At 38.9% G+C, this 27,334-nt stretch overlaps 1 protein-coding gene and 1 pseudogene across 8 annotated transcripts in view; one reads left to right on the top strand and one right to left on the bottom strand.

Moving 5' to 3' along the window:
• Window positions 1-374: 374 nt before the first annotated feature.
• Window positions 375-27,334, top strand: part of LOC149242812 (UV-B-induced protein At3g17800, chloroplastic-like) — a 271,800-nt gene continuing 244,840 nt past the window's right edge. For 2 of the 7 annotated variants that reach the window (XM_089374367.1, XM_089374365.1), the window contains exon 1: window positions 375-562. In XM_089374367.1, coding sequence (XP_089230493.1) covers window positions 497-562 — 66 coding nt within the window. In that variant the 5' untranslated portion in view covers window positions 375-496. Of the gene's footprint in view, window positions 563-9,920; window positions 10,067-10,187; window positions 10,350-27,334 lie in introns of those variants that run through there. The other 5 variants (XM_089374360.1, XM_089374363.1, XM_089374364.1 and 2 more) reach the window with 5 other exon arrangements.
• Window positions 14,778-17,191, bottom strand: LOC149242813 (kinesin-like protein KIN-7A; annotated as a pseudogene). Its single transcript, XR_016268198.1, has 3 exons — window positions 16,126-17,191; window positions 15,261-15,592; window positions 14,778-15,097 (listed from the first exon to the last, which is right to left on the bottom strand). The product of XR_016268198.1 is annotated as a kinesin-like protein KIN-7A (transcript).

The raw sequence follows: 27,334 nt of genomic DNA, 5'->3' as shown, positions 1-27,334 counted from the left end.
TTTCACTCATACCTTCATTGAAGATAACTTTAGGCCATCTACCTACTCCCATTTGCTCAATTATTTTTAGATACCTTATGAGATGCACCATAGCAATTGCTTCGATGGGACTAAGGCATTCTATGTTTTATATTTTTCACAATGTAGTATTTCATGTTTTTAATTGGTAATCTCATTGAGGTCCTTATATTTTTCTTTGATCACCTAGTGGAGGAGGGTCGTCATTTGTTAATAAAGAGTCTCATGTCCTGTATGCTCCTCGAAAGTTGTGCCTAGTCCTCTCATTGGGGGTCTGGAGGTTGTGGCCTTTGGGGCAAGCCTTGAGCTCAAAATCAAGCCCAATTTGTAGCTACCAAAAATGGTTTCTAATACTTTAATTAAACTGTCGGTTACCATGCAGAAGAACCTGAAAAGGCATGCTGAAATTTAATTTATCCAACTATCGGCTAGTATTCGGGCTACATTTGGTGTATAATTTATCCAATTGCAGCTGAAAATGGAAGGTAAATCCATGAAAGCAATTCAGTATAGCAGATACGGCGGAGGCGCTGAATCCCTTCAGGTAGATGTTGATATTTTTGTTATCTAAGTTTTGAGTTTTGGGATTCTGCAGCAATGCCAGCAAAAATGTGCTTTGTTGACCGATTTGCCGAAATTTAGGTTAACATGTCCAGCAATGGCGAATTTAGGCTAATCTTACTGCGTGTTAAAATGGAATTATTTTCAATTTATATTGTAATTTGTTACTGATCTTTTGAACTGTGGTAGGTTATTATTAGGAATAGGATAAATAAATAATATTGAGATCGCTATTTTTTAAAATAATACTATTAATCATGTTAAATTTAATTTATGCACGAGGGTTTTTCTTTTTTCTTTTTTCTACCCACTACGCTTGAACGGGAACTTCAGGACCAAAGTTTTCACTATCAAAGCAATTACCAATAAGGCTGCCTCATGTAGGTTGATTTTTTAGGTATTGTTATTTCAGATTTCTTAGATATTGTTATTTCATATATTTGTTTTTGGGTTGATAGTGAAGTATATATATAAGAGGGTTAATGGTGAAGTTTATATAAATATAAATAACAGTACATATATTTCGAGGTTGATAGTGAAGTTTATATATAAACAAGAGAAGCTGCATGGCAGCAAGTCCCTGCCATGAGTGGTAAAGGTAAAGTAAGTAGACTAGGATTGTTTCTTATTTGCCATAAGAGAGATCTCAGACCATTCCCATGCAGGTGACAGCAGCATTGACATTGATAATTTGCAGTCCAGCAGTTTCAATGCACTACTCTACTAGGTACAAAATTATACATACATATAACCTGTCATTTTTGCAAATGCTGGCATAGCCACTCCCAACAGTCAACCCAGCTATTTGATCACTCGATACAGGAAGGAGTGGTCCCACAAAGGTAACCCTGCATAGATCCGAATCCTCCAACTCAACCCGAGTTCTCTCATATTGCTTCTCAGGAGCCAACTCCTTTTAAGTCTCCTGAGCATCAACCTGAATCATCTTCGGTTCACCAGATATGCTCCGATTAGTGCTATCGTTGCTTCTGCAACAACCTTGACTTTTTGCTCTAGTCTTGTTGGATCTAGGGAAGCCAAAATATGGCATCAACACTGTTCATTGAGCTTCCCATTTCGTATGACTATCTTGCTGCTCTGGTCTTGTTGGATCTAGGGAAGCCAAAATATGGCATCAACACTGTTCATTGAGCTTCCCATTTCGTATGACTATCAGCAATGGCAAGAAGATGATCAGAATTGTTACTGCAGCAAACAACTGAATCACAATCTGTGAAAGAACCAGCAAGTTTTCCAGCAAAATAAAAACCATAAGCAAACTAGCCAACAGGAGGGCCATGACAAGGAAAATATAAAAATTCTTAGTCTCGTTCTTCTCTTTCGGAGCCTCCATAAGTCTAATGATCGGGATTCGGCATCAGTAGGAGCAGTGAGCACTGCAGAAGTGGGGAGAGTAGCAGCTCTATGACTAACCCTCTGCCTCTAGGGAAATTCTTGACACAAGTCACAATTATTCCAGTATTCACGAATGTCATGGAGCTTCCTCCGATGCATTGATACATGTACATCTGCCACATGGAAGGCATTGCAACCCTGCCAGTGACAGAGAGCCAAATCATGAGATATCCAATAAGGTTCATCGCGGAACCCATAGTGAGAACCACCATGGTCCATATGCATAGATGGCTTGTACCTATGTATGATGAGTTACTTATAGAACTTAGATGATGGAGATCAATAGTATGTTAAAGCTTGGATAGGGATTTCTTATTTTTATAGAGCTTGTTGTCATGTGCATAGGTATTTTCGAAATTGTCATGGCTATAAAAATCTTCTCCCCCTTCTCCCCGAGCATACAAACAACCTTTGAAGATTTCATTTGCAAAGTGCTTCATGGGTACTTTTCAGTGCATGTCTGACTCGCTAGAAGAGACAAGTCAACAGCTAATTTCGCTTACCAGATACATGTGAAAGATGTGCCAAGCAACCTATACGAATTGATAACTCCAACTCTGCTGAATATTCTATTTGTCAAGAAGAAGGTGCAATATTCTACAAGTAGTCGAAAAATAGACTGCAATGAAAGGCTTAAGACATCGAGAAATCAAGCAGGTCAATCACATTTATAAATTTCAACAAACCAATTTTCTTCTATTTTGCAAATCTGTTTGATCCTGTAATGCTAGAATACATGTAGTCATTATCCAAAAATCCCATGAAAATCTATTGAATGTTTGCATAAGCATCAAACAACGATGGAGGTAAGGATCAATACTTAATACCCTGCAGACATCTTTTACTGTGGAAAATAGGCCATTATGTCCAGAAACTCCTCCAAGTAGGAGTGCAGTTGGATCATGTACTGCAAAAAGGGTGAATGCCAAAAGAATATATTTTTAAATTCGATAAATATGGCAAGAATACTTATACAAAACATTTCAGATTGAGAGAATAACACATTTGATACATATACTTAATCATTTCCTGGTGAGAGTAAATGGATGAAGATCTTTCACAGCTGATGAAAAGAAATGGATAGTGCAATCATCTGGTGTACATATCCTAGACCAACCCAAACTACATTAACCCTGTAGCTTCAAGCCTCCTCGTGTTGGTCTCGGTTCCACCCCCACAATCTGGTTGCACTTATATTCAGTGTCTGTTGGCAGTAAATGTGAAGAAATGTAGGAAAAATCAAGCCCCACACCCTCCCAAGAATGTAGATTTAAATTGGACAAACATTATAAGACTTAACATACTCGCGGCATAAGCAATTCGCAGAAAATGACAAGTATTTTCTTAGTTTTAGCAACAGCCTCTGTGTTTGAGAGCGATTTTTTTTTATTAATTATTTTGTAATACCAGCATATTTGTAGCATTTCTAGACAACTTTGAAAGGAAAAATTACCAAGTTCTCCAATATCCATGATAAAATCAGAGGAATGCTGGAGATTGGTTTTTTACTCAGGTTTATGAGAAATCATTTCAGGGAAAAGACTTGGCTAAGACTGAACTCACACAGTCAGTTCTATTTTTTAGAAATGCATCATATGTTACTTCATGGAACAGAGAGAGCTACAACAATCTAGCAACAGTATTACAAGAAAATTCCCATCCTAAAAAAAGCCAGAAATGCAAGTATATAAGCGCAATAGGAAGGGACTGAACACCTTTACAGAAAAACTGAACTTGGCTTTACAAACGCAAGTCAATTCCCGCTTAAAAGGCCTCAATTCCCCTAAGCTGAGAGGGGATGGTTCTGTCACAACCATTTCAACAGGAGATTCTTCCTCCACAAACTAAGATTTTAACAGAACAACAATCATTCGCAGTATCTAACTTGAAACTGTCATCACAGCAGTCTCTGATTCACAGGAGCCTTGGTTGTACAAATGCTATGGCACCCAACAAGAGTCATGGGTTGAGTTACTAGTCATGGAAGTCGAGTTGGAACTAAAATGCTCTGGAGCCCTGGACAACTTAGGCAGAGACCAATCTGGTGATGATTAGTGATGTCCAACCATGAGGTGGAATGATTGGTTGAGGGTTGAGGTGGTTTGGCCTCTGGAAGCTATGAATGGTTTTTATTGTTTTTTTTTCATGAGATCCCACATTCATGCTTGGAATATGGCATGGGGGTGACTGGCTAAAAGACAGATTTGGTTCAACCTAGTCTACGGTCGTGTGGTTCGTGGAAGTCACATACCTGGTCAACCTATGCAATCATCAATAAGATTTGTCTTTCTCCTTGGTAATACTGGTTCATATGTGGTTTATATGGATATTATATGCTTGATATTTCTGTTAGTTATATGTTGGTTATGAATGAGTTTTATGACAGTGGAAATGTATGGCTCTCATCATGTTTTGGTTAATCACTGAATGTACAAAGAATATATGGCCTAATAGATGATAATGCAGCTAATGTGAGAAGGCATCAATATTTCTTGACGATTCTCAGATAAGTATGAGACCCCTATGCTCAGATCTATTGTTATGACCTATAGATTGCATCATTGTGACGTGTTTGACAAAATTCTAGTCATGGCTAGTAGGGGTCTAATTAAGTCCTTATTCAAGCAATTGCATTTGTATCATTATTCTTCTATTATCTTTCATTTTTGGAAGTGTCATGGAGTTTTGGGTAGTGACTTGAGCCTTGGGCTTGAAAAGTGGCATAAAATTCGGAGTTGCAGGCACAAAACTGCTTGGGAAATTCCTCGGTCATAGACAGACCCATGTTGTGGGAGCGAGTGGAGGGTCCCAGTCACACTCATGCCCATGTCATGGGAATGACTAGGGGATTAAGGGGTTGATCACCTGGAAGGTTTGGATGGCTCCTGGAGGTTATACAATATCTCTGGAAGGTCTGTGTAGTGTGTTCTGTCGATTCCACTTCCTTAACTAACACATGGGGAGTTGAATCATATCATAGTGACTCTTCATCACATGTTTCCCCGATTGGCTGGTTACTTGGGTAAATGTGGGAGGAGGGTGTTACACAAACTGTATTAGAAGGCAACAAAGCATGTGTTGAGATACTTCAGAGGCACTACTCAGTTTGATGTTTGGTATAAACAGACATAGGGAGTGATGCTGCAAGTATTCACAAATGCAGATTGGGCGAGGAGTCCATCATACAGGAAGAGCACTTCAGGAAGAATTTTCAGTGTTGGGTCAACAACAGTTTCTTGGTACATCAGGAAGTAGAGATCTATGGCACTCAGCTCAACAGAAGTAGAGTACAAAGCTACAAGTCAAGCAGCATGTGAGGCTATTTGGATGGGAAAGAGTCTTGTTGGGTTATTTGGTCAGAAGATGGATCCTACTGTGATTTAATGTGATAATCAGAGTTGTATCAAAATATCTGAGAATCCTGTATTTCATGATTAATCCAAGCATATCGACATCTGGTATCACCATCTACGAGATTGTGTGCAGAGGCGGACTATGTTGATGCAGTACATTATGAAAGAGGAACAAGATGCATATATTTTGATAAAGGCTTTGTCAAGAGGAAAATTCGAGTTCCATAGAAACATTTGATAATCCCTTTCTTGCTAAGAGGGAATGTTGAAAATGCAACAAAAAAATCTAGTTAACTTAACCTTGGTCAAATTAGATTAAAATTCAAATTTCTATTTCAGCAGAATACTTGGAGGTAGTTAACTGAGGTGACATGGCTCTTGTCACTCAGTTAACTCAGTAAATTCGAGTTGGAGACTCTTGAGTTCAATTTTACATGATTGATTGCTAATTTGTAGCAATATTTGTCATTTAATTTGAGTTATTGTCATTTTAACTAGTTCAAACAGTCAAAAGAACTAATGGAGGTCAAGTTGTGGATATGTAACTTCATCCACGCTCGGTGATCAACTAGTTAATTGATCAATCAACCCAAAATAATTGTTGCATGCAAAGAATTCGAGTTACCCAATTGAGATGGAGATTCCAAGGTAGTGTACTATCAGTTGTAGCATATTCCCATGTGTACAGGTGGTGCATGCAGTCAGAGATTGACCTAAGGCTATTGCATAATTCCTTGGTGTGAAATTCCTAAAAACTAGGGGCAATTTCCTAAGGGAACAACACAAGGAAATAGGAGTTTGGGAAGGATTGAAATTGGCTAAGTGTTGGGCCAGGTTCAGTTAGTCAGGTAGAGGGATAGACTATACACTTGCAGGGTGTGCTCAAGCTTGAGCAAGCATTGTATTTCTTCTCTATTCTCTGATTAATGCAATACATATAATAAGGGGTTTTGAGCAGTTGCTTTCCCCTAAATAAATCTTTATGCATGAGTGATGTTTCCTTTTGCGTGTCAATGATTCTTGTTTTAGATGGTGAATTAACTTTTGTAGAAGAGTAGATTAGCTTCAAGTCTTGTGAGTTAGTAAATTTCTTGAGCAGTATTTAATCTACACATTAAGTTGTATAAGAATAGAGTAAAATAGAGTGTCACTCTAATAATTAATTTGTTAGAGCTCGCTCAGTCCTTCGCTGACGTGGAATCTGTAAACGCTTTGATTTTGACATTAAAAAAATTATATTTTACAATTGGTGTTGATACTCCAACTATCAACGCTTTTTATTCAACAAATTAAAAAATTGGCATCGATAATCTATCTGTCGGTGCCTATATTCAACATTTTACAATTAATGTTGTCAATGCAACTGTCAACGCCCTAACAAATTTCAAATAATAAAAAATTACAATGTTGAATTTATAATTATGAAGCGAAATGAGATAACACTGCTTAATCTATGGAAGAGGTACATAATATACCATTTTTGGATAAACTACATGTTTCAGGATAACTATACATAGTCATATCAATGAGACTTGAACCTAGGTGTGAAGGTTATCGTTAAATCTTCCCAACCACTTGGAATATACTCGAAAGGTTTTAGTTTATATATATATATATATATAAATACATAGGACTAATAGTGAGGTTCTTGATAATTTGAAGGATGAGTTAGTTTTTCTAACTTGTTCAAAGATTGGAATGGGCGTAGGTGTTTATGTTTTGTGTGTTAAGGATTTCTACCATGCTCTGGCAACAACTCAATTTGAATGAGGAGAGATTGAGAGTCTCAGACGAATCGAATTAATAACACAAATTCCATAACCACCGTTAAAATTCAAGTAACCTCCCCCTCAATCTATTTGACAGTTCAGATCCCTAGATGAAGCTGCAATTTGACTAAGTTACTCCTAAATTAATGTTGGTAGAGTAACTAAATGTTGATTATGAAAGTTAATGCCCAACTTGATGTGTTCAGGTTTTAGTTAATTCATGGACACATTGATCGTTCCAAGTGTTAGCAAGAGTGACCTTTAACTAAATAAAATTTGAAAATTCAAAATCTTTTTGGCAACAAAGGGGATCTTTATTATTTCCACCCTAGCTAAAAGAAAGTTTTCTATTGGAATCTGGGAATTTCAAATTGCACTATGTTGGTGTTGATTACTTGTCAATGTTAAATTCAGGTTATAATCTAACTAGATCCAACACAGTGAATGCTCTTTTTGAGTACCAGAAAAACACTTCAAAGAAATTTAGTGAACTGAATTTATGTTTTTAGTCCGAAACATTGACCTATATAAAATGTTAAATTATCAATAGTGCCAGGTGTTAGGTGCGGATGAGGTTGTAACAATTTTGAAATAAATAATTATCGATGGTGGCAGGTGCGGATGAGGGTGTAACAATTTTGAAATATGCACGAGGCCGATGTATTTCACACATTTCACCAAACGCCTAAATCGTTGAAAACAAGGATGTGGACACCCATTATAAATCAAAGGCATGGAAAATCATGTAGCAAGGATCTACCTATTACATAGGTTGGGTTGATGCTCTATAACAAGGAATTGGAGACATCCCCGTAACAGGGAATGCAATCCAAAGTCTGTTGGAGGACACGTGGTGCATCCCTAGATGAGTTAGAGTACATTATTAGGTGGCATTGGAAACTCTGAGGTTGTTCTTGTTTGTTCGGTATTCACTTACCACCTGGGGCTTCTCCTTGATATTGCTCCCTTTATGGTTGTTGTCTCACCCGGTCCTAGCCTAGGCCCATTACTTGATTCCCCTCTAAGCTCTATCAAGGTTGATTATATCTTGGTTTATTGATCCTCACATCCTCTAGGGTATATTAGAATGAATGAATGAATGAAATTTTAACGTCCACGAGACTAAAAATAGTCTATGGGATCACCAACCTCCCTGTTTTTCGCCTTTTGTAATTCAATCCTTTTCATACTCAAATTAATGATGAGGTGACCCAACCTTCTAACAATCACCTCATTGAAAAGACAATGCCAAGGAACCGATGTTAACATACTCTCGTAACTATCTTTGATGTCTCTAAAAGCATCACATTCCAAAATGAAATGTTTTTCTGATTCCACTACCCTAGAAGTGCAAAAGTACACACCTGTTCTTCCCAAGCTTCTTTAGGTCTTTTCCATTGACCCATTTTGCATCGAAGTTGATGTGACTTAGTTCTTAATTGAGCAATAAGAATCTTTGCTCTCCATGGAATGATAGCTCCAATGTACTCTTTTTGTTGGAGATCACAATTGGGGTTGAATTCTTGAACATAACACTTCTTCTTTCTACCCAACTCTTTTCCCCATATACTCTTGCATAACTTCTCTATAACAAAATTATTTAATTCTTTGCTATTTGTGGGACATTCATCGAGGTAAATATTCCAATTTTTCATCCATTTGTTGTTTTGTCTCATCCATGATTTCTTTCTTTCACTCATGCCTTCATTGGAGATAACTTTAGGCCATCTACCTACTCCCATTTACTCAATTCTTTTTAGATACCTTATGAGATGCACCATAACAATTGCTTCGATGGGACTAAGGCATTCTATGTTTTATATTTTTCACAATGTAGTATTTCATGTTTTTAATTGGTAATGTTAATCTCATTGAGGTCCTTATATTTTTCTTTGATCACCTAATGGAGGAGGGGCTTCATTTGTTAATGAAGAGTCTTGTGTCTTGTATGCTCCTTGAAAGTTGTGCCTAGTCCTCTCATTGGGGGTTTGGAGGTTGTGGCCTTTGGGGCAGGCCTTGAGCTCAAACTCAAGCCCAATTTGCTGCTGTCATTTTCCATTTCATTATTCCTGTAATTCAGGTGAAAATCCAACAATTGGAAGCCTTAACCACCAATGACGATTAGGCCTATTTCTACTTTGAAATTTAAGTTGAAGTTGTTAGTTGGTTTCTTGACCCTTGTCACAAGAGGAGATGGCACAACGAATACCTTAATTCCATCACTCTTCATTAACAAATGAAGACCACTCGTCATTAACAAATGAAAACCCTCCTTGGTTCGGTGATCAAAGAAAAATATAAGAACCTCAATAAAATCATTAATTTTACTAATTAAAAACATGAAATACTACATTGTAAAAAATATAAAACATAAATTAATTTTTAAAATAATCAATTTAATAATCTATTTTCTTATTCAAATTTTAAAAAGCCAACTAAAACATTATCAGGAAAAAAAATCGAAAAAAATATTATTTAAAATTAATGATAATGAGAAAATAACTTGGATAAAGACACACTCATATCACCTATTAGAACAATTCAAAGCGATTCAAAGCGTTAAATTGTGAGAAGGTTTAAATCCTTTATTTTTTCTGGAGAAATAGATTCAGTAGCATCGAGAACTCCTCAATACCTAAAACTTAACATTTATAACCCAGTTTTCCAAAATTTCCATGTCAAAATCCACTGTAATTCAGGTAGGTGAAATTGTGGTTTGTTCCGACAACGCGGTGTTAATTTGGCAAACCCAAAAAAAACCTTTGACCGAGAAACATATCTACCTACGAAAATGAGACGATGTAAATACATTTATGAAACAGCTCCAATCCCAAACCAATAAAAAAGTTACGATGATTTAAAAACATTATCCAAATATATTAGAAGCCAGTGGAAACACAATCCAAATATTTTAGATTCGACTTTCGAAGCAAATGTGTATCTTCTCTGGTATGTACTCAGATCCCAAGAAAAAACACAATTCAAATCTGTGGATGGACGGTTTAAAACAATGTCCAAGCTACCAAAAATGGTTTCTAATACTTTAATTAGACTGTCGGTGACCGTGCAGAAGAACCTGAAAAGGCATGCTGAAATTTAATTTATCCAACTATCGGCTAGTATTCGGGCTAAATTTGGTGTATAATTTATCCAATTGCAGCTGAAAATGGAGGGTAAATCCATGAAAGCAATTCAGTATAGCAGATACGGCGGAGGCGCTGAATCCCTTCAGGTAGATGTTGATATTTTTGTTATCTAAGTTTTGAGTTTTGGGATTCTGCAGCAATGCCAGCGAAAATGTGCTTTGTTGACCGATTTGCCGAAATTTAGGTTAACATGTCCAGCAATGGCGAATTTAGGCTAATCTTACTGCGTGTTAAAATGGAATTATTTTCAATTTATATTGTAATTTGTTACTGATCTTTTGAACTGTCGCAGGTTATTATTAGGAATAGGATAAATAAATAATATTGAGATCGCTATTTTTTAAAATAATACTATTAATCATGTTAAATTTAATTTATGCACGAGGGTTTTTCTTTTTTCTTTTTGCTTTTTTCTACCCACTAGGCTTGAACGGAAACTTCAGGACCAAAGCTTTCACTATCAAAGCAATTACCAATAAGGCTGCCTCATGTAGGTTGATTTTTTAGGTATTGTTATTTCAGATTTCTTAGATATTGTTATTTCATATATTTGTTTTGGGTGGATAGTGAATATATATATAAGAGGGTTAATGGTGAAGTTTATATAAATATAAATAACAGTATATATATTTCGAGGTTGATAGTGAAGTTTATATATAAACAAGAGAAGCTGCATGGCAGCAAGTCCCTGCCATGAGTGGTAAAGGTAAAGTAAGTAGGCTAGGATTGTTTCTTATTTGCCATAAGAGATCTCAGACCATTCCCATGGAGGTGACAGCAGCATTGACATTGGTAATTTGCAGTCCAGCAGTTTCAGTGCACTACTCTACTAGGTACAAAATTATACATACATATAACCTGTCATTTTTACAAATGCTGGCATAGCCACTCCCGGTCCCTGGCCAACAGTCAACCTAGCTATTTGATCACTGGATACAGGAAGGAGTGGTCCCACAAAGGTAACCCTGCATAGATCCGAATCCTCCAACTCAACCCGAGTTCTCTCATATTGCTTCTCAGGAGCCAACTCCTTTTAAGTCTCCTGAGCATCAACCTGAATCATCTTTGGTTCACCAGATATGCTCCGATTAGTGCTATCGTTGCTTTCGCAACAACCTTGACTTTTTGCTCTAGTCTTGTTGGATCTAGGGAAGCCAAAATATGGCATCAACACTGTTCATTGAGCTTCCCATTTCGTATGACTATCTTGCTGCTCTAGTCTTGTTGGATCTAGGGAAGCCAAAATATGGCATCAACACTGTTCATTGAGCTTCCCATTTCGTATGACTATCAGCAATGGCAAGAAGATGATCAGAATTGTTACTGCAGCAAATAACTGAATCACAATCTGAGAAAGAACCAGCAAGTTTTCCAGCAAAATAAAAACCATAAGCAAACTAGCCAACAGGAGGGCCATGACAAGGAAAATATAAAAATTCTTAGTCTCGTTCTTCTCTTTCGGAGCCTCCATAGGTCTAATGATCGGCATCAGTAGGAGCAGTGAGCACTACAGAAGTGGGGAGAGTAGCAGCCCTATGACTAACCCTCTGCCTCTAGGGAAATTCTTGACACAAGTCACAATTATTCCAGTATTCACGAATGTCATGGAGCTTCCTCCGATGCATTGATACATGTACATCTGCCACATGGCAGGCTTTGCAACTCTGCCAGTGACAGAGAGCCAAATCATGAGATATCCAATAAGGTTCATCGCGGAACCCATAGTGAGAACCACCATGGTCCCTATGCATTGATGGCTTGTACCTATGTATGATGAGTTACTTATAGAACTTAGATGATGGAGATCAATAGTATGTTAAAGCTTGGATAGGGATTTCTTATTTTTATAGAGCTTGTTGTCATGTGCATAGGTATTTTCGAAATTGTCATGGCTATAAAAATCTTCTCCCCCTTCTCCCCGAGCATACAAACAACCTTTGAAGATTTCATTTGCAAAGTGCTTCATGGGTACTTTTCAGTGCATGTCTGACTCGCTAGAAGAGACAAGTCAACCGCTAATTTCGCTTACCAGATACATGTGAAAGATCTGCCAAGCAACCTATACGAATTGATAACTCCAACTCTGCTGAATATTCTATTTGTCAAGAAGAAGGTGCAATATTCTACAAGTAGTCGAAAAATAGACTGCAATGAAAGGCTTAAGACATCGAGAAATCAAGCAGGTCAATCACATTTATAAATTTCAACAAACCAATTTTCTTCTATTTTGCAAATCTGTTTGATCCTGTAATGCTAGAATACATGTAGTCATTATCCAAAAATCCCATGAAAATCTATTGAATGTTTGCATAAGCATCAAACAACGATGGAGGTAAGGATCAGTACTTAATGCCCTGCAGACATCTTTTACTGTGGAAAATAGGCCATTATGTCCAGAAACTCCTCCAAGTAGGAGTGCAGTTGGATCATGTACTGCAAAAAGGGTGAATGCCAAAAGAATATATTTTTAAATTCGATAAATATGGCAAGAATACTTATACAAAACATTTCAGATTGAGAGAATAACACATTTGATACATATACTTAATCATTTCCTGGTGAGAGTAAATGGATGAAGATCTTTCACAGCTGATGAAAAGAAATGGATATTGCAATCATCTGGTGTACATATCCTAGACCAACCCAAACTACATTAACCCTGTAGCTTCAAGCCTCCTCGTGTTGGTCTCGGTTCCACCCCCACAATCTGGTTGCACTTATATTCAGTGTCTGTTGGCAGTAAATGTGAAGAAATGTAGGAGAAATCAAGCCCCACACCCTCCCAAGAATGTAGATTTAAATTGGACAAACATTATAAGACTTGACATACTCGCGGCATAAGCAATCCGCAGAAAATGACAAGTATTTTCTCTGTTTTAGCAACAGCCTCTGTATTTGAGAGCGATTTTTTTTTATTAATTATTTTGTAATACCAGCATATTTGTAGCATTTCTAGACAACTTTGAAAGGAAAAATTACCAAGTTTTCCAGTATCCATGATAAAATCAGAGGAATGCTGGAGATTGGTTTTTTACTCAGGTTTATGAGAAATCATTTCAGGGAAAAGACTTGGCTAAGACTGAACTCACACAGTCAGTTCTATTTTTTAGAAATGCATCATATGTTACTTCATGGAACAGAGAGAGCTACAACAATCTAGCAACAGTATTACAAGAAAATTCCCATCCTAAAAAAAGCCAGAAATGCAAATATATAAGCGCAATAGGAAGGGACTGAACACCTTTACAGAAAAACTGAACTTGGCTTTACAAACGCAAGTCAATTCCCGCTTAAAAGGCCTCAATTCCCCTAAGCTGAGAGGGGATGGTTCTGTCACAACCATTTCAACAGGAGATTCTTCCTCCACAAACTAAGATTTTAACAGAACAGCAATCATTCGCAGTATCTAACTTGAAACTGTCATCACAGCAGTCTCTGATTCACACTCTTGCAGCAGGTTCTTTGGGTGCACCGAATGTCGCCAACTAAATGGGGCAAATGGCAATGGCAATTGGAAAGCTTGGGATGCTTGAGACATTTCCATAAATGTAAGCTGCATTGGGAATTTCCTTTCGCATTGTTCTCTGGAGTACAAAGAGTGGCATAGACCAATTCTCCAATGAAAAAGAATTAACAAAATTGTTTGATGCCCTAGAATTCATAAAAACATAGACCGGGACCCTTGGTTTAGCGAATAACACAAATGCATCATTAATTGGACATTTGAAAATATGACAGTACATCAGTGATAGTATAAGGGATCTAGGCACAATCATACCTCCCACGTCAACTTGTCACGTTTGACAAGGATACTTACAGGATCATTCATGAATTTGTTTGTTTGATGGGAAAATTTAAAAAAATGGTTTTGAAACGTTAATTTGAACTTCCAAAATCCATCATAAATCACCGCCCATTAATGGAGTCGTTTCCAATTATGGGACGCTGAGATCGAATCATCATCCCCCGCTACTCAAACTAGAGAATGTGGGGATTACCAGATTTGAGTGCATGAATGGTTAGATAAATCATGTGCATTACAATTTCAGGTTCAAGCTATGATATTTATAAGTTCCCCATTTTCAAGATAAAACAATAACTAGCAGGAAGTGGAGGGAGATCATTGGCTATTGGAATCCCCTGGTTTTATTAAACCCCCAGCTTATAAAGCCACACAGGTTGAAGGGGGAGCTTTCAAAGGATATATCTATTGTGAGAAGTAGATATGTGAGTTATAACATCCATCGAAAAGAGTTATGTGAGGTTCTAAACAAGGAAAAACACGACTATATCACAGTTATGTCATAAACCATTGTCTAACATATACTAATATTGACAAGCAGGTTATATATTATTTCTCTATTTTTTTGTTTCACTTTCAGTAATGCAGGTTTGAAATTTGTGTTTGCCAATCATGTTAATGACACATGATTACTTTTTCCTGTGTCTTAGCTCTACAGAACACAGTGCACCAGAAGCGCTTCCTCAATTTATCTTCCATCCATCCCAGAGGTCTATAGAGCTATGGCTTGGAACCCAGAGGATGATAACCTCTGGTTGTTCTTCGCAGGACACAAAGCTGAGCTCAAACATCTCTTTTGACACTCGTCCCGGTTCCCAAAATCCGACAAGCCTAGCAACAATATTAGCACTCTCTTGGATGTGGGCCAAATCTTGGGTATCTGTCCATAATCTCTGAGCCAACTGCAATTTCCTCTGCTTTGTGTCCAGGACAACACCCCATTTCCCAAATAAGGTCTTTCTCTCAGACGCCGTTAATTTCCTTTGCATCTGCCTAGCCAGTATTTCTCTTTCACGCCTCAAAGCTCGAATACTGCAAAATCCACAACTTATTGTTCATATGGATTGGTGCAAACAGTTGGCAGAATTAATAGAAGATCATGCATATTATATTATCTATACACAATACAATAAAATGCGTGGCAGAGGCTGTTATAATCAAATATACAGATGCTGAAAAAAGGGAAGGGATTTACCTAGAAGCCAGAGAAGTGGTCTGATCATCATTGTGAGCAGGGCTATTACCAGCCCTGTGAGAGAAATGTTTATGAAGGAATGACAGCCTCTTTAGTTCTATCTCCATGTATATTGCATCTGAAGGATCACCTTTGAATAGTAGGAAAAAATGAGTTCTGTGAACTAAGGAGACGTAGCAGTTGTCCCAGAGTTCAATTATTTGCATTCTCTGTTTCTCAAATTCCAAAGGCCAGGAGGAAGGTGATTGTACAAGTTTGGATGACTGATCGAGAGTCGCATCATCGACATTTCTGTCATCCTGAACATTTCCATTTGTCTCCAGTTCTATCACCTGCATAAAATATAGATTATGTTGTCATGGCCCCTCCTTTCAAACAAATTAAAAAGGACTCTGGAACAAACGAAAAAATCAAAAACAAACTTCCGTAATCTTTCCACTCCATTTCTTGGAAAAAACAAGCCAAACCTAGAACGTTTGCATGTTAAGTAAATTAGATATATGTGAGATCTCTTCCAGAGTTGTCTCACAACGCCACAAATGAAACACAATACTCTAGCAAAGGATGGTTGTGGTAAATTTCACGTGAGCATCCAATGTGAAGTTGTGAACACATCCTAAAGCTTTCAGAGAGACTGAGAGAATATGATATAACTTATGAAATCCCCCAGCCAGTACAATGTACATCAAGCAAGATGCAGAAAGACCGAAGACCTGAAACTGTATATAATAGGATTGTACTTCAAAAGAATCTTGTGTTGAAATTAAGGAAAGAAAAAGATATAAAGAAACCTTTTAAGTTTTAACCAATCAAACAGAGATTTCTTTTTCGAAAGTACCAAAGAGCAAACAATTTGGAGTCTTACCTGGCAAGCAAGAAGCTGCTTCTGGTATTGAAGCTTGGCCACGCGCTCTTTGAGCTCGGTGACATAAGAGCGAATATTATTAATATTCTCTTCAGCAGCAACCTTGAACATATTCTTAACATTTTTTATGTCAAAAGAATCATTTCATTCAAGCATTTCAGTGCTCTGTGGATAACACATTGCCTTCTTTACCCTCATTTTTATGAAAAAGATTCTTCCTCAAGATCCCGGGTTCTCTTCCAACCAGCTGTTTCTGGTGGAGTGTTTTTGTTATGGCCAAAACTATCTGTCACCCAAGAAGAGGGAGAGGATGGAGGGCTAGTCATTATTTCAGCTATACAACTTCTACTCCTTGTTAGTTGTGGAGCTCTACTGAAATCCGATAATCTAACCTCATTGGGAAGAGGAAGTACAAGATTTTCAATGGATTGTTGCACATTCTGAAGCTGCTCTTCCAATGCAGCAATTGTTGCATCAGTATCAGTTAATTTGTGGAGATCCCCTGAGCCATTCAGTCTTGAAATCTCTTCCTTGAGCGTTGTATCTACTAGGCTTCTCGAAGCAGTTTCTTCTGGGCTTGAATTTTCTTCCTTTGAACACAACGCTCGAATTTCTCCTCTAAACTCTGTCACAGATGATGCTGTATCATTCTTGGGTTTACCTGATTGAGCGATATCAAGGCACTGGACTTCTTTCTGAAGGGCTGCCAAAGCTCTACTAGCATCCTTACCAAGATCCTCCTGCAGATACTCCAACTTTCTAATTTCTTGAACCAACAGTAGGGGATTTGAGGTGGACTCCCTAACAGGATGCTTCTCGGGTGTGGAGGCTGAGGATTGTTGAAATTCTTCTGACTGTAAAAGAGCTTCTTCTTGATGTTTTTGAATGCTTTGCTGATAAAAAATTTCACTGCTTGTCTGACTCACTGTTCCATTGTCAGAGTTATGCAGTTTAGGAAATTGCAAGTCATCTGAACCCATATCATGCCCTGTGCTGGATACATCCGACACTGCACATTCATCTTCATAAGAGTTTATTTTCCGAGCAAGAGTGTGACTGGGATTAATTGAGTATTGCAAAAAAGAGAAATAGAAATAAGTTTTGCATCCCTGAAAATGGCTGAGAACAGCTTACATCTAGCTCAAGAGATGAAAAAAACTAGTTACCCATCTTCTTGACCCTTGACTGCTAGCAATGCTCCGAAGCAGGTCCTCAAATTGGCTTTGTGCAGCATCTCTTTGTTGAGTCAGCTTCTTGATCTCTTGGGCCATCTAGAATATTAGGCGACATCAAACCCCTCATCAAAGCAAGAATCACTGAATTTTATCCACACGGATACAAAGTTGACTAGTTCAAATAAAGAGTGTAGATTAGCTAGGTTTACAGTAAACATGGTGAACATCACAGAATAATTAATGAACAATGTAAGAAGATCTTCTGAATCTGGAGATCTTTCTCCTTCAACAAAGCCTCAGTGTACTGAGAGGGAACGGAGTTCCCAGGAGCGGAGTGCCCAGGGACTCGTAATTCATTTTCAAGCCTGGCCACTTCTTTTTGCAAGTGCTTCAATAATGCCTTGTCTGACATAACTATATTGACATGTGCACTAGTCACAACTTCCTTTGCACAGCTAGCAAAGAAGAGAGTATTCTGTGACTGTTCAACACGATTTGAAAAGATTCCCATCCATGATTTCCCCCGAATCCTGTCCAGAGCATGTAGAGCATGTAGTTGAAAAGATAAAAATGCTGAAAATGAAGTTCACAGCACATACAGGAGGTAGTAATCCTGTGGTTGCATCATGGATATCTAATCAAATTAATAATCTATATTTAGATCTATAGTCTATTCATAACCTATAATTTTATAAAAGAAGACAAGTACTAAATAAAGTGCATTCAATCTACAACAATATTTTGACATGCATTTTGACAGATGTCATTAAGTAAGGTTACACGTTTTCTTTCCTATCATTCGTGCCATAGCCATATCTTTTCATGGTTCTGCCTCTCTTCAGGTCGCAACGTCGAAGTAGCAAGCAGGTCCAAGTCCATTTCATTTCATCTCCCAGCAGGGGTTTATTTGAGCCATCCTAGCCAATTTCCGAAGTCAGCTTTCTGGAGATCTTCCATGGCATCCAACAGGTCGTAGTTGGGTGAGAGGGCTTTTGAGTTGGGGCGAGCGGTGACCAATCCGACAATGTAGGAGAGGGGAACCAGATCCCCTGAGGTAGTGATTGTTCCTTTGAGAGGCAAGTTGGGTGTGATGTTATAGTCCATGAGCTTTCTCAGAGCGTCAAGAATTTCCCATCGGATCCCTGAGTAGCCTTGCATCAAGGTGTTTGTCTGAACCAACATGGGCGCCTTCGTGTATTTTGCAGGCAAGCACAAACGTTCCTTCCCCACGACTGGCTAGATGATCAATCATTAGTCCAGCAAAGCATGCATACACGAGTCAACAACACCAAAAGGAAGGATAGCAGCGTCCAAGGTAGCATCCTCGCCCGTTTGAAAATGGTTTTCGCATAATGGGTTCAGCTGTTTGTCTCACCCAATGTTTTAAAACTCTGACTCTGACACCGACTCAGCCGAGGGTTGACTCCAACTCCGACTCCGACTCGGTATCGACTCGGCCGGCTCGATTTCAATGACTCAGTCGTTGTAAAAAATACATTAAATATTTACTTTTTTTTATAGAAAAAAACATAATTTTAAAAATTTTCATTCATGTTTCCAAAAACACAGCATTAGAATATAGATGGAAGACAACATATGATCAAAGTAGGCTCATGAATATATCCATTATATCAAAATGGCACCCAGTGCACTGTCCAATACATACATGATCAAAGATTCAAAACAAAAACACATAACCAAGGAGGCTAGAAATAGCCTCTACAACAAAAGTAAACTGTGACCAGTACTATTGGGCCACTGGCTAGTAGCTACTGCCAAAGGAGCCAAGATCATGTGGATCAATCTTTGGATTATCATCAGAGTCAGACAGGGGGCCCCATGGCTCCTCCTCATCATCATCTCCAACTGCAATTGTAGAAGTGGTAGCACTAGCAGGTTGTGCAGCAGATGCAAGCTGAGATAGAGAAGATATGTGGTTGCGCTTTTGTCATGGTTGAGCAGAGGAAGCGCCTGCAACTGGAGTCCTTGCTGGCTGTGAGGCTGAGGTTGGTAGTACATGTGGATTGGGATCTGCATTCAATTGAACATCATGTTCGAGTGATGCCTCCCTATCTAAATCAAAATCAAGATCCTCATTAGAATCAAACTCTGCTGGATGACTCTCCACTACCCAATCTGATATTGGATCAATGTCTTCCAACACAATGGGATCTGAATTAGGTCTTTTGTTCAACAATTGGTTGCGTCTAAGCCGGAGGTTGTATTGGATATAGACTAGATCATTTAACCGTTTTTTATCCAAACGGTTTTTTTTGTTTGTGTGAATCCTCTCAAAGACAGACCAATTGTGCTTACACCCAGTAGCACTACAAGTTTGACTCAAAATACGAATTGCGAACTTCTGCAATTAAGGACAATGGCCACCAAAAGCCTCCCACCATTGTGCTGCAAAAAGCATAGTAGTGTAATGAGTTAGCTCAACAAATTACAAATTATATCCAACTTTCAAATTATAAACGATTTAACAAAATTTAAAAAAAACTATTAAGAATTTGAAAATTGAAATTTTTGTTTACCTCGCTCATCTGCTTCTCTTGCAATCTTTGCTAGGTTCTTCCCAAAGGTACCCGAGCCATTGCTGAAGGTCGTGACCTGTCGGTGTATCTCCAGCTGATCAGACTCCAGTGGGATCATGCGATCAATGCAGTCAATAAGTCCATCTCTAACCTCCCCCCTCAAAGCTCCCGACTCCTTAGCTTTATAATGATACCGTGGGTTCAAAAAATACCCAGTTGCATGTATAGGGCAATGGAGTTGATTGTTCCATCCTTCATCAATGATTGCCCAAATGGGCCCATACTTAGCCACTTTATCCTTGTATGCCCTCTTTATTTGCTCCTTTGCTTGATCCATAGCCTCATAAATGAAGCCCATAGCCAATCTTTCCCCATCCACCAACTGCAACACCTTAACCAGTGGCTCAACAAGCTTCACAATCTTTGCTGCCTTTCTCCAAAAACTTTCTTCATTAACTTTCTTTTTCAATTCTTTGCCTTCCAGTTTGTGAGACCAATTGCTTTGATTCCATTCATCACTGGAAAACATCTTTTGCAAGTTTCTATTTTGGGAAAGCATAGATTGCAATGTCAAAAAATGAGTAGCAAATCTAGTGATGGCAGACCTAATAATATCCCTGCCCCCAGTGTGTTTCCTCATGAGGCTCAAAATCCATGAATGATTGTAAATAAATTTTGTTATGCTTTTGGCGTGATCTACAGTGTGTTTGACCCATTCTAATTTTCCAATATTCTCAAGCATGATGTCTATGCAATGTGCAGCACATGGGGTCCAAAATATGGTCTTGTGTTTTTCCTCTAACAATTTACCAACAAGAACATAGTTAGAGGCATTATCTGTGATGACTTGAACAACATTAGCCACCCCCACCTCCTCAACAACCTGATCCAATAACTGAAACAACAATTGCCCATCTTTTATCTTATCCAGTGTTGCAGGAAGCGCCCCCCCCCCCCCCCCCCCCCCCGGATCCTAGGCCGGAAGCGCGCTCCGTATGGAAGCGTTCAGGAAGCGCCCCCGGAAGCGCGATTCCGAAAATTCCGAAGCGCGATTCAGCATTTTTAAAGCGCTTCCTGGTTTTTAGGAAGCGTGGGCCCCGAAGCGCGCTTCGGATGCCCGAAGCGCCACGCTTCGGGCCCGGAAGCGTACGCTTCACGCAGCGCTTCGGAGCGCTTCCTCCAAAACCGCGCGGCCAAGGGAAAAATACATCATTTTTTTTAATTTTTTTTTAAAGTTAACTTAAGTTAGCATTGAGGGGGTGGGTTAGGGTGAGGTTAGAGTGAGGTTAATGTGAGGAATGAAAAGAATAAAGCCCCCATTCATTCCTCATTTTCTCACTTTGAGTTTATGAGAGTTGGAGAAGAGAAGAGAGGAGAGGAGAAGAGAAGAGAGGAAAAGAGAGGAGAAGAGAGGAGAGCTTGGAGGAGTGAAGAAGGAAGAGCAAGGAGAAGGAGGAGGAGCTTGGAGCAAGAGCTTGGAGGACTTCATCTACAAGAGCTAAAGAGGTAAGTTCAAACCCCAAACTCCCTTATTTTTTGTGACAATTTTTTTGTATTTTTCTCCTCCCTCTCCTACTCTTTCCCATTGTTTCTACTTGCTCCTTTATTTACAGGTTGTCCACCACCTATATCCATATTCCAAGATGGTGTTCTTTTGGCTTCTATGTATCATTCCACTCTTGGTTTTAATGATGGCAAGGGTGAGGAATAGAAGGGAAGAAACAGAAGAGGACATTGGTGATGGTCCTAATAGTAGTGACCCAATGTATGATGAGGAGGAAGGGTTTGAAGAGGAAGGGGATGAACTTGAAGGGGACCCTGAAACACAAGATGGGAAAGCTACATCAACACCCTTGTGGAACTATGTGACCAAACTTGATGGGGGAAAGGGTGGTGGATCTTACAAATTTGTGTGCCCTCATGGTTGTCATGGAGGAAAACCATATTGTGGTTCATATACCCGTTTGAGGAGGCATCTTTGTGGGGTGCTGGACAGTGATGAAAAAAAGGGTTCTGTGGGGGTACAAATTTGCCCAAACATTTCAACTGAAGAAAGAAGAAAATACATCCAAATAGAGATGGCTGCACAACAAAAAAACAAGAAACAAAAAACTCATTCTGAATCAAGTGCAACCTCTAAATTTGGTAGTTGCCCATCTCCTCATGGTACTTCTGCAAGCTCTGGAGGTAGAAGAACAATAGGGGATTTCCTTAATGTTGCTGGGAGGGATGATGTGGATGGAAAGATAGTCCGTTTTCTTTGTGCTTGCGGTGTACCATTCAATGTGCTTCGCTCTCCCTATTGGCATGAAATGGTAAAGGCCATCAATGAAGCCCCAAAAGGATACAAGGCCCCCAACTATGAGAAAGCTAGAACAGTGTTATTAGAAAGAGAAAAAGCTAAGGTTCAAAGAGCTTTGACACGTTTTACAAATGGGTGGGTAGATTCTGGGGTATCCATTGTATCAGATGGGTGGACAAATATTAGAAACCAACATTTGATAAATGTTCTTGGTGTTTCTTCTAGTGGTGCAGTGTTTATTGCATGTCATGACTCCTCCTCCATCACTGCATCTGCACAAAACATTGCAGATCTCCTATTGAAATCAATCAAAGATGTTGGTCCGAATAATGTGGTTCAAGTGATCACAGATAATGCAGCGAATTGTAAGGCAGCAGGAAAAATTATTGAGCGTACTCATCCACACATCTTTTGGTCTGGGTGCCTGGTTCACACATTGAACCTTTTGATGCATGATATTGTGAAACACAAAGATTGTGGGTGGATTGCTGAGGTTTACAGGAAAGGGAAGCAGCTCATTAAATTCATCACAGGGCATACAAGGGTAAACTACTTCTATGGCACTTACTCCAAGTTGCAATTGCTTAAAATTGCAAAGACAAGATTTGCTAGTTATTACCTCACCTTTAGGCGGCTAGTGAGGGTGAGACAAGCTTTAACTAATCTGGTGTGCGCTGAAACATGGGATGAAATTAACACTGACACAGATGGTGCTAATGCAGTCAAGGACACTGTTCTTGACAGTTACTTTTGGTCACAGGTTAAATATGTTTTGCAATTCACCAAACCAATTTATTACATGATCAAGTTTGCAGATTCAGATCGACCAGTAATTGGGGAGGTGTATGAGCAAATGGATAGCATGTTGGGGCAGATTAAAGACATTGTTGAGCCTAGAGATACCACCTTGTACAATTATATTCGTGTAGAGGTGCAAAACCGATGGGAAATGCTAAATATTCCATTGCATGCATTAGCATATGTTTTGACACCTAAATACTATCATCCATCATGGCTTTCAACACCAGCACCTGGGGGGGAAGCAGGAAAAAACCACACCAAGATAGAGAGGTTCACGAAAAATATATGGCTGCATTGAGTAAATTAATCCCTGATGAGGAGGAGGTTGCATTGGTACGGAGACAGGTGAGCAACTATACGCTCAACACTGGTCCATTTGGGAGCATGCATGCAATTAAAGATCGAGAGACTTTTTCTGCTCTTGAGTGGTGGAACATGCATGGAGGGGGTACTCCACTTCTACAGAGTTTGGCATTGCGGGTGCTATCACAGGTGGTAAACACTTCTTCTGCAGAGAGGTGTTGGAGCTCTTATTCTTTCATCCACAGTGTTAAAAGGAACAGGTTGAATTTAGACCGGGCAGAGAGCTTGGTTTATGTTCATTACAACTTGCGATTGTTGTCCCATTACTGTGAAGATGCAAAGTCTAATAAAGACTTGTTGATTTGGGACAAGAATCCAGAGGAGCCCAATTTGGAGGATGGAGTGTTGCGACTAGAGCAATTAGAGGATGCTCTTATCCAGGTATGTCCATTGTGGTATGAATTTTCCAATTTTCCCTTATAAAACATTTCTCTAATTCATGTTTTTAATTTTTTTGTTAACTAGTGTTTTTTTTTTGCATGAATTTTTTGAGCGATTCTAGGATGATGATGACCGTGTTGATATGCCACCACCCCCACCCCCATCTGGTCCCTTGGTTCTTAGGTTCCATGGTTCAACACCAACAGCAGGGGGTTCTTCTTCATCAGTTTCAGTGCCACGACTTACACAGGCACCATCTTCTTCATTGCCACCACGTGGAGGCCCGCCACCACGTTCTATTCGTGGTGGAAGGAGGAGAGATTAGTAGATATATTCACAATCTACTACTTTTTGTCATAGATTACTCATTAGACTTGTAGACTTGTGAATTTGAATTTTGAACCTTTTTGGCTTGGCGGTGACCAAGTGACATATTTTGTAAACATTATTATTTGAATTTTGGACATGACAAATGTTGACAGTTGCTCACTTGCTAGATAAATCATAATATGCTCTATGTTTTATGTTTTATAATATGCTTAAATGTTTTATGTTTTATAATATGCTTAAAAATTTGATGTATGTTTGTAATAGCTAGAATATAGATGATTGTTGTACATACTAGTAACTACAATGGAATCAAGGATGCCATATCTATCTTGATTTATGCAAAAATATGCATGTTTTCATGTCTTCTACAATTAATTTGGTATTTGGGATGTTTGTTTTGAGTATAAATGCAAAAAAATATAAAAAAATATATATATATAGCAGACGCTTCCGCGGACGCTTCGCTTCCTAGATTTTTGGAAAATGACGCTTCCGCGCTCCCGCTTCCGCTTCCGCGCTTCCGCTTCGCTCCCGCTTCGTGCAACATTGATCTTATCAGATGCATCAACTGATTTTAAAAACATGGTTCCCCGTGGGCAGAAGATAAGAAAGTTTATGATGGTATGGTTTCTTTGACCAGTCCATCCATCTGACATGATGGTACATCCTGTTCTTGCCCATGAGTCCTTGAAATCTTTCAAATACTAATTAATGGATGAAATTTCTTTCTGCAAACGATACCCCCTTAGCTCATGCATAGTAGGGCCTTTGAAGCCTTTCCCAGCAGCATGTATGGCATCAAACATAGGCTCATAATATGGTGAACGGGAAGCATTGAAGGGGATATCAAAATCATACCACCATCTAGCTATGTAATCACAAGCAGTTTCCCTCAATTCTTTCTTCCAATGGTCATCTAAAGTGGGCTGCATTTGACTTTTACTAGCTTGAGGACCATGTGCATCTGATGGAGAGGAGGGAGTGAAATAACTTTCGATATTCATATCACCCTTTTTCATTCTACCCTTTCCCTTTTCTTGAATATAATCAAAAGAGGGAGGAACATATCAGAAAGGGTTGGATGCATCAGGGTTGGATGCATCAATACGAGGGATAGAGGAAGAACCCTCAAAATCATAATGGGGGTTGGTAGCCATCATTTTTTGTATCTCCCTCTTCCTCCCAATTTCAGCCTCTAACTCTTTTTGCCTAGCCTTATCTTCTTTAAACGTCTCAAAGCTGGCTAACAATTCCCTAATCTCCCCAATTTCTGGTGAGTTACATGGAGTAATTTGGCCTCTAATCCCTGCCAAATGTTGTTTCAGCTTATTAATGCCCCCAAGACCTTCCTTAATTTTCTTATGGCAAAATTTGCAATGCATTTAATTATCAACCATTTCAACATATGCCCAAGCAACATCTTTCACTCTAGGTACCATTTTTTGACTTGGAAATGAAACCAAACAGTCTGAAAATGAAAAAAAAAAACATTGATTCAATGTTCATGTCTTTCACAAAAAACACTCTTTAGGATTTCTAGATATGCACCTAAAATTTAATAAGCAAAAACAGATTTGTACAAGTGAAAAAAATACCTCTAGGCACAAATTGCCTCCTCAAGCTTGCTCCAAGAAACCAACTCCTCAATGCTGCTCCAAATGGCTGCCCAAGAAGCTCCTCACTCCAGCTACAATGCTTGCCCAAGACTCCTCACTGCTGCTCCAAAAACAAACTCAACAACTCCTCACAAACTCTCACTGAAATTCTCACTCAAATGCATGAGATGGCTATGAGAGAATGAGAGGAGTTGAGTGGGTTAAATAGGGTTTGGGAGAGGGGAATGGATCCCAAAGACCAACTAACCAATTAATAAAACCATTTGGAGTCCTCCACACTCAGAAAAAACATAAAAAAATAAAAAAATAAAAAAATAAAATTTTGCGTTTTTGGGGGGTTCATGGCCGCTGTCTGTGACTCCACCGGGTTGATACGGACTCGGCCAGCCGAACCGGTCTAAAGGCTGAGATGAATTTTTTTTTACCGGCTTGGACCAACTCGGCTGAGTCGGTTCCAAGTTTTGGCCGGGTTTAAAAAAAATGGTCTCACCCTACCAGATATATATCGCCCTACCACATACGCTTGTGCTGGTGGTGCTTACTCAGGTGGTGGTGCTTCCTTTGCTACTTGTGCTGGTGGTGCTTACTCAAGTGGTGGTGCTTAGTCAGGTTACCTAGGTGATGGACAATGACTGTAATGGACAATGACTTCGGTAAACTTCTAACGACTATGGTAAGCTTCCAAAAATATAGATTACATATCAATGTTTAAATTCAGCAACTTAGTTAAATTGGGCAACTTAGTTCAATTCAACAACTTAGTTCATGATTACCTTATTCAGACGAAATTGATGTTGCCATATTGCCAGTATCGCAGCCATGTAAGCAACTATGCAACTATGTATGCAGCTATTAAGAGTTCTCCTTAGCTTGAACTTGGGTTAAGAGCAATTATCACAATTTATTGTGCTGGTTAAGAGCTTTCCTTGGCCTGAACCTGATTTGTGGGGTTTGTGCTGGTTAAGAGCTTTCATCGACCTGACCCTGGTTTGCTAGCCCACAGATTTGTCACTAATCTATAGATGTGTCACTCATCTATAGCAAATGCCCTGGTTGCCAACGCGTGTGACTACAAGGAATCATCTAGTTTCTCATTGTTGCTGTTAAAATCATAGTTTTATTTGCAAGCCAAATGATCAAACTACTACCTATGATGTTTGTATTCTTAAGGCCCTTGTATCTAGATTTGAAGGTAGCAAAAGCTGAACTACACCGTGGGTTTTACAGAAACAACGGTCCAGAGGCAGAGGCTTTTTGAAACACAGAGCATGTGAACCTGCCGCAGTAACGTAGTAATTAACCTGCTCAATAACGTAGTAATGGGAGCACGTCCAACCCACCATCACACGGTAACCTGCCTGGGCCACGCACAAACATGCACTCACATGCAATATAGATGTACGGTGAAATCGCCATGTGGTGTAGCCAGCAACCTACGAATGCTTATATGGTTATATGTTGGTATATACCAGCGTGTTCCTGAGAGCTGAGCTAACATTTAATGTCCTCTAATAATGCTAACAATAGTTTAGGTTGTTGTATTTACAAGTTTGAAGATATCAAACAAACAAAAATATAACCTATTGTTTTAGCTTTGGTCCAGCTTCGATCCTCGGGAAAAGGCCAAATAACATGATAAATTAATATGTCTCTAAAAACTTTGTTTATAGCTAATGAGCCAGAACTAAAGACAGCTCAAATAAT

This window comes from Pinus tabuliformis, chromosome 8 (genome assembly GCF_031772625.1).
Source record: "Pinus tabuliformis cultivar Carrire ecotype Pingquan chromosome 8, CPIR1, whole genome shotgun sequence".
NCBI classification, from domain to species: Eukaryota; Viridiplantae; Streptophyta; class Pinopsida; order Pinales; family Pinaceae; genus Pinus; species Pinus tabuliformis.
The sequence above is the reverse complement of the archived record's forward strand: the minus strand, read 5'-3'. Positions and strand labels throughout refer to the sequence as shown.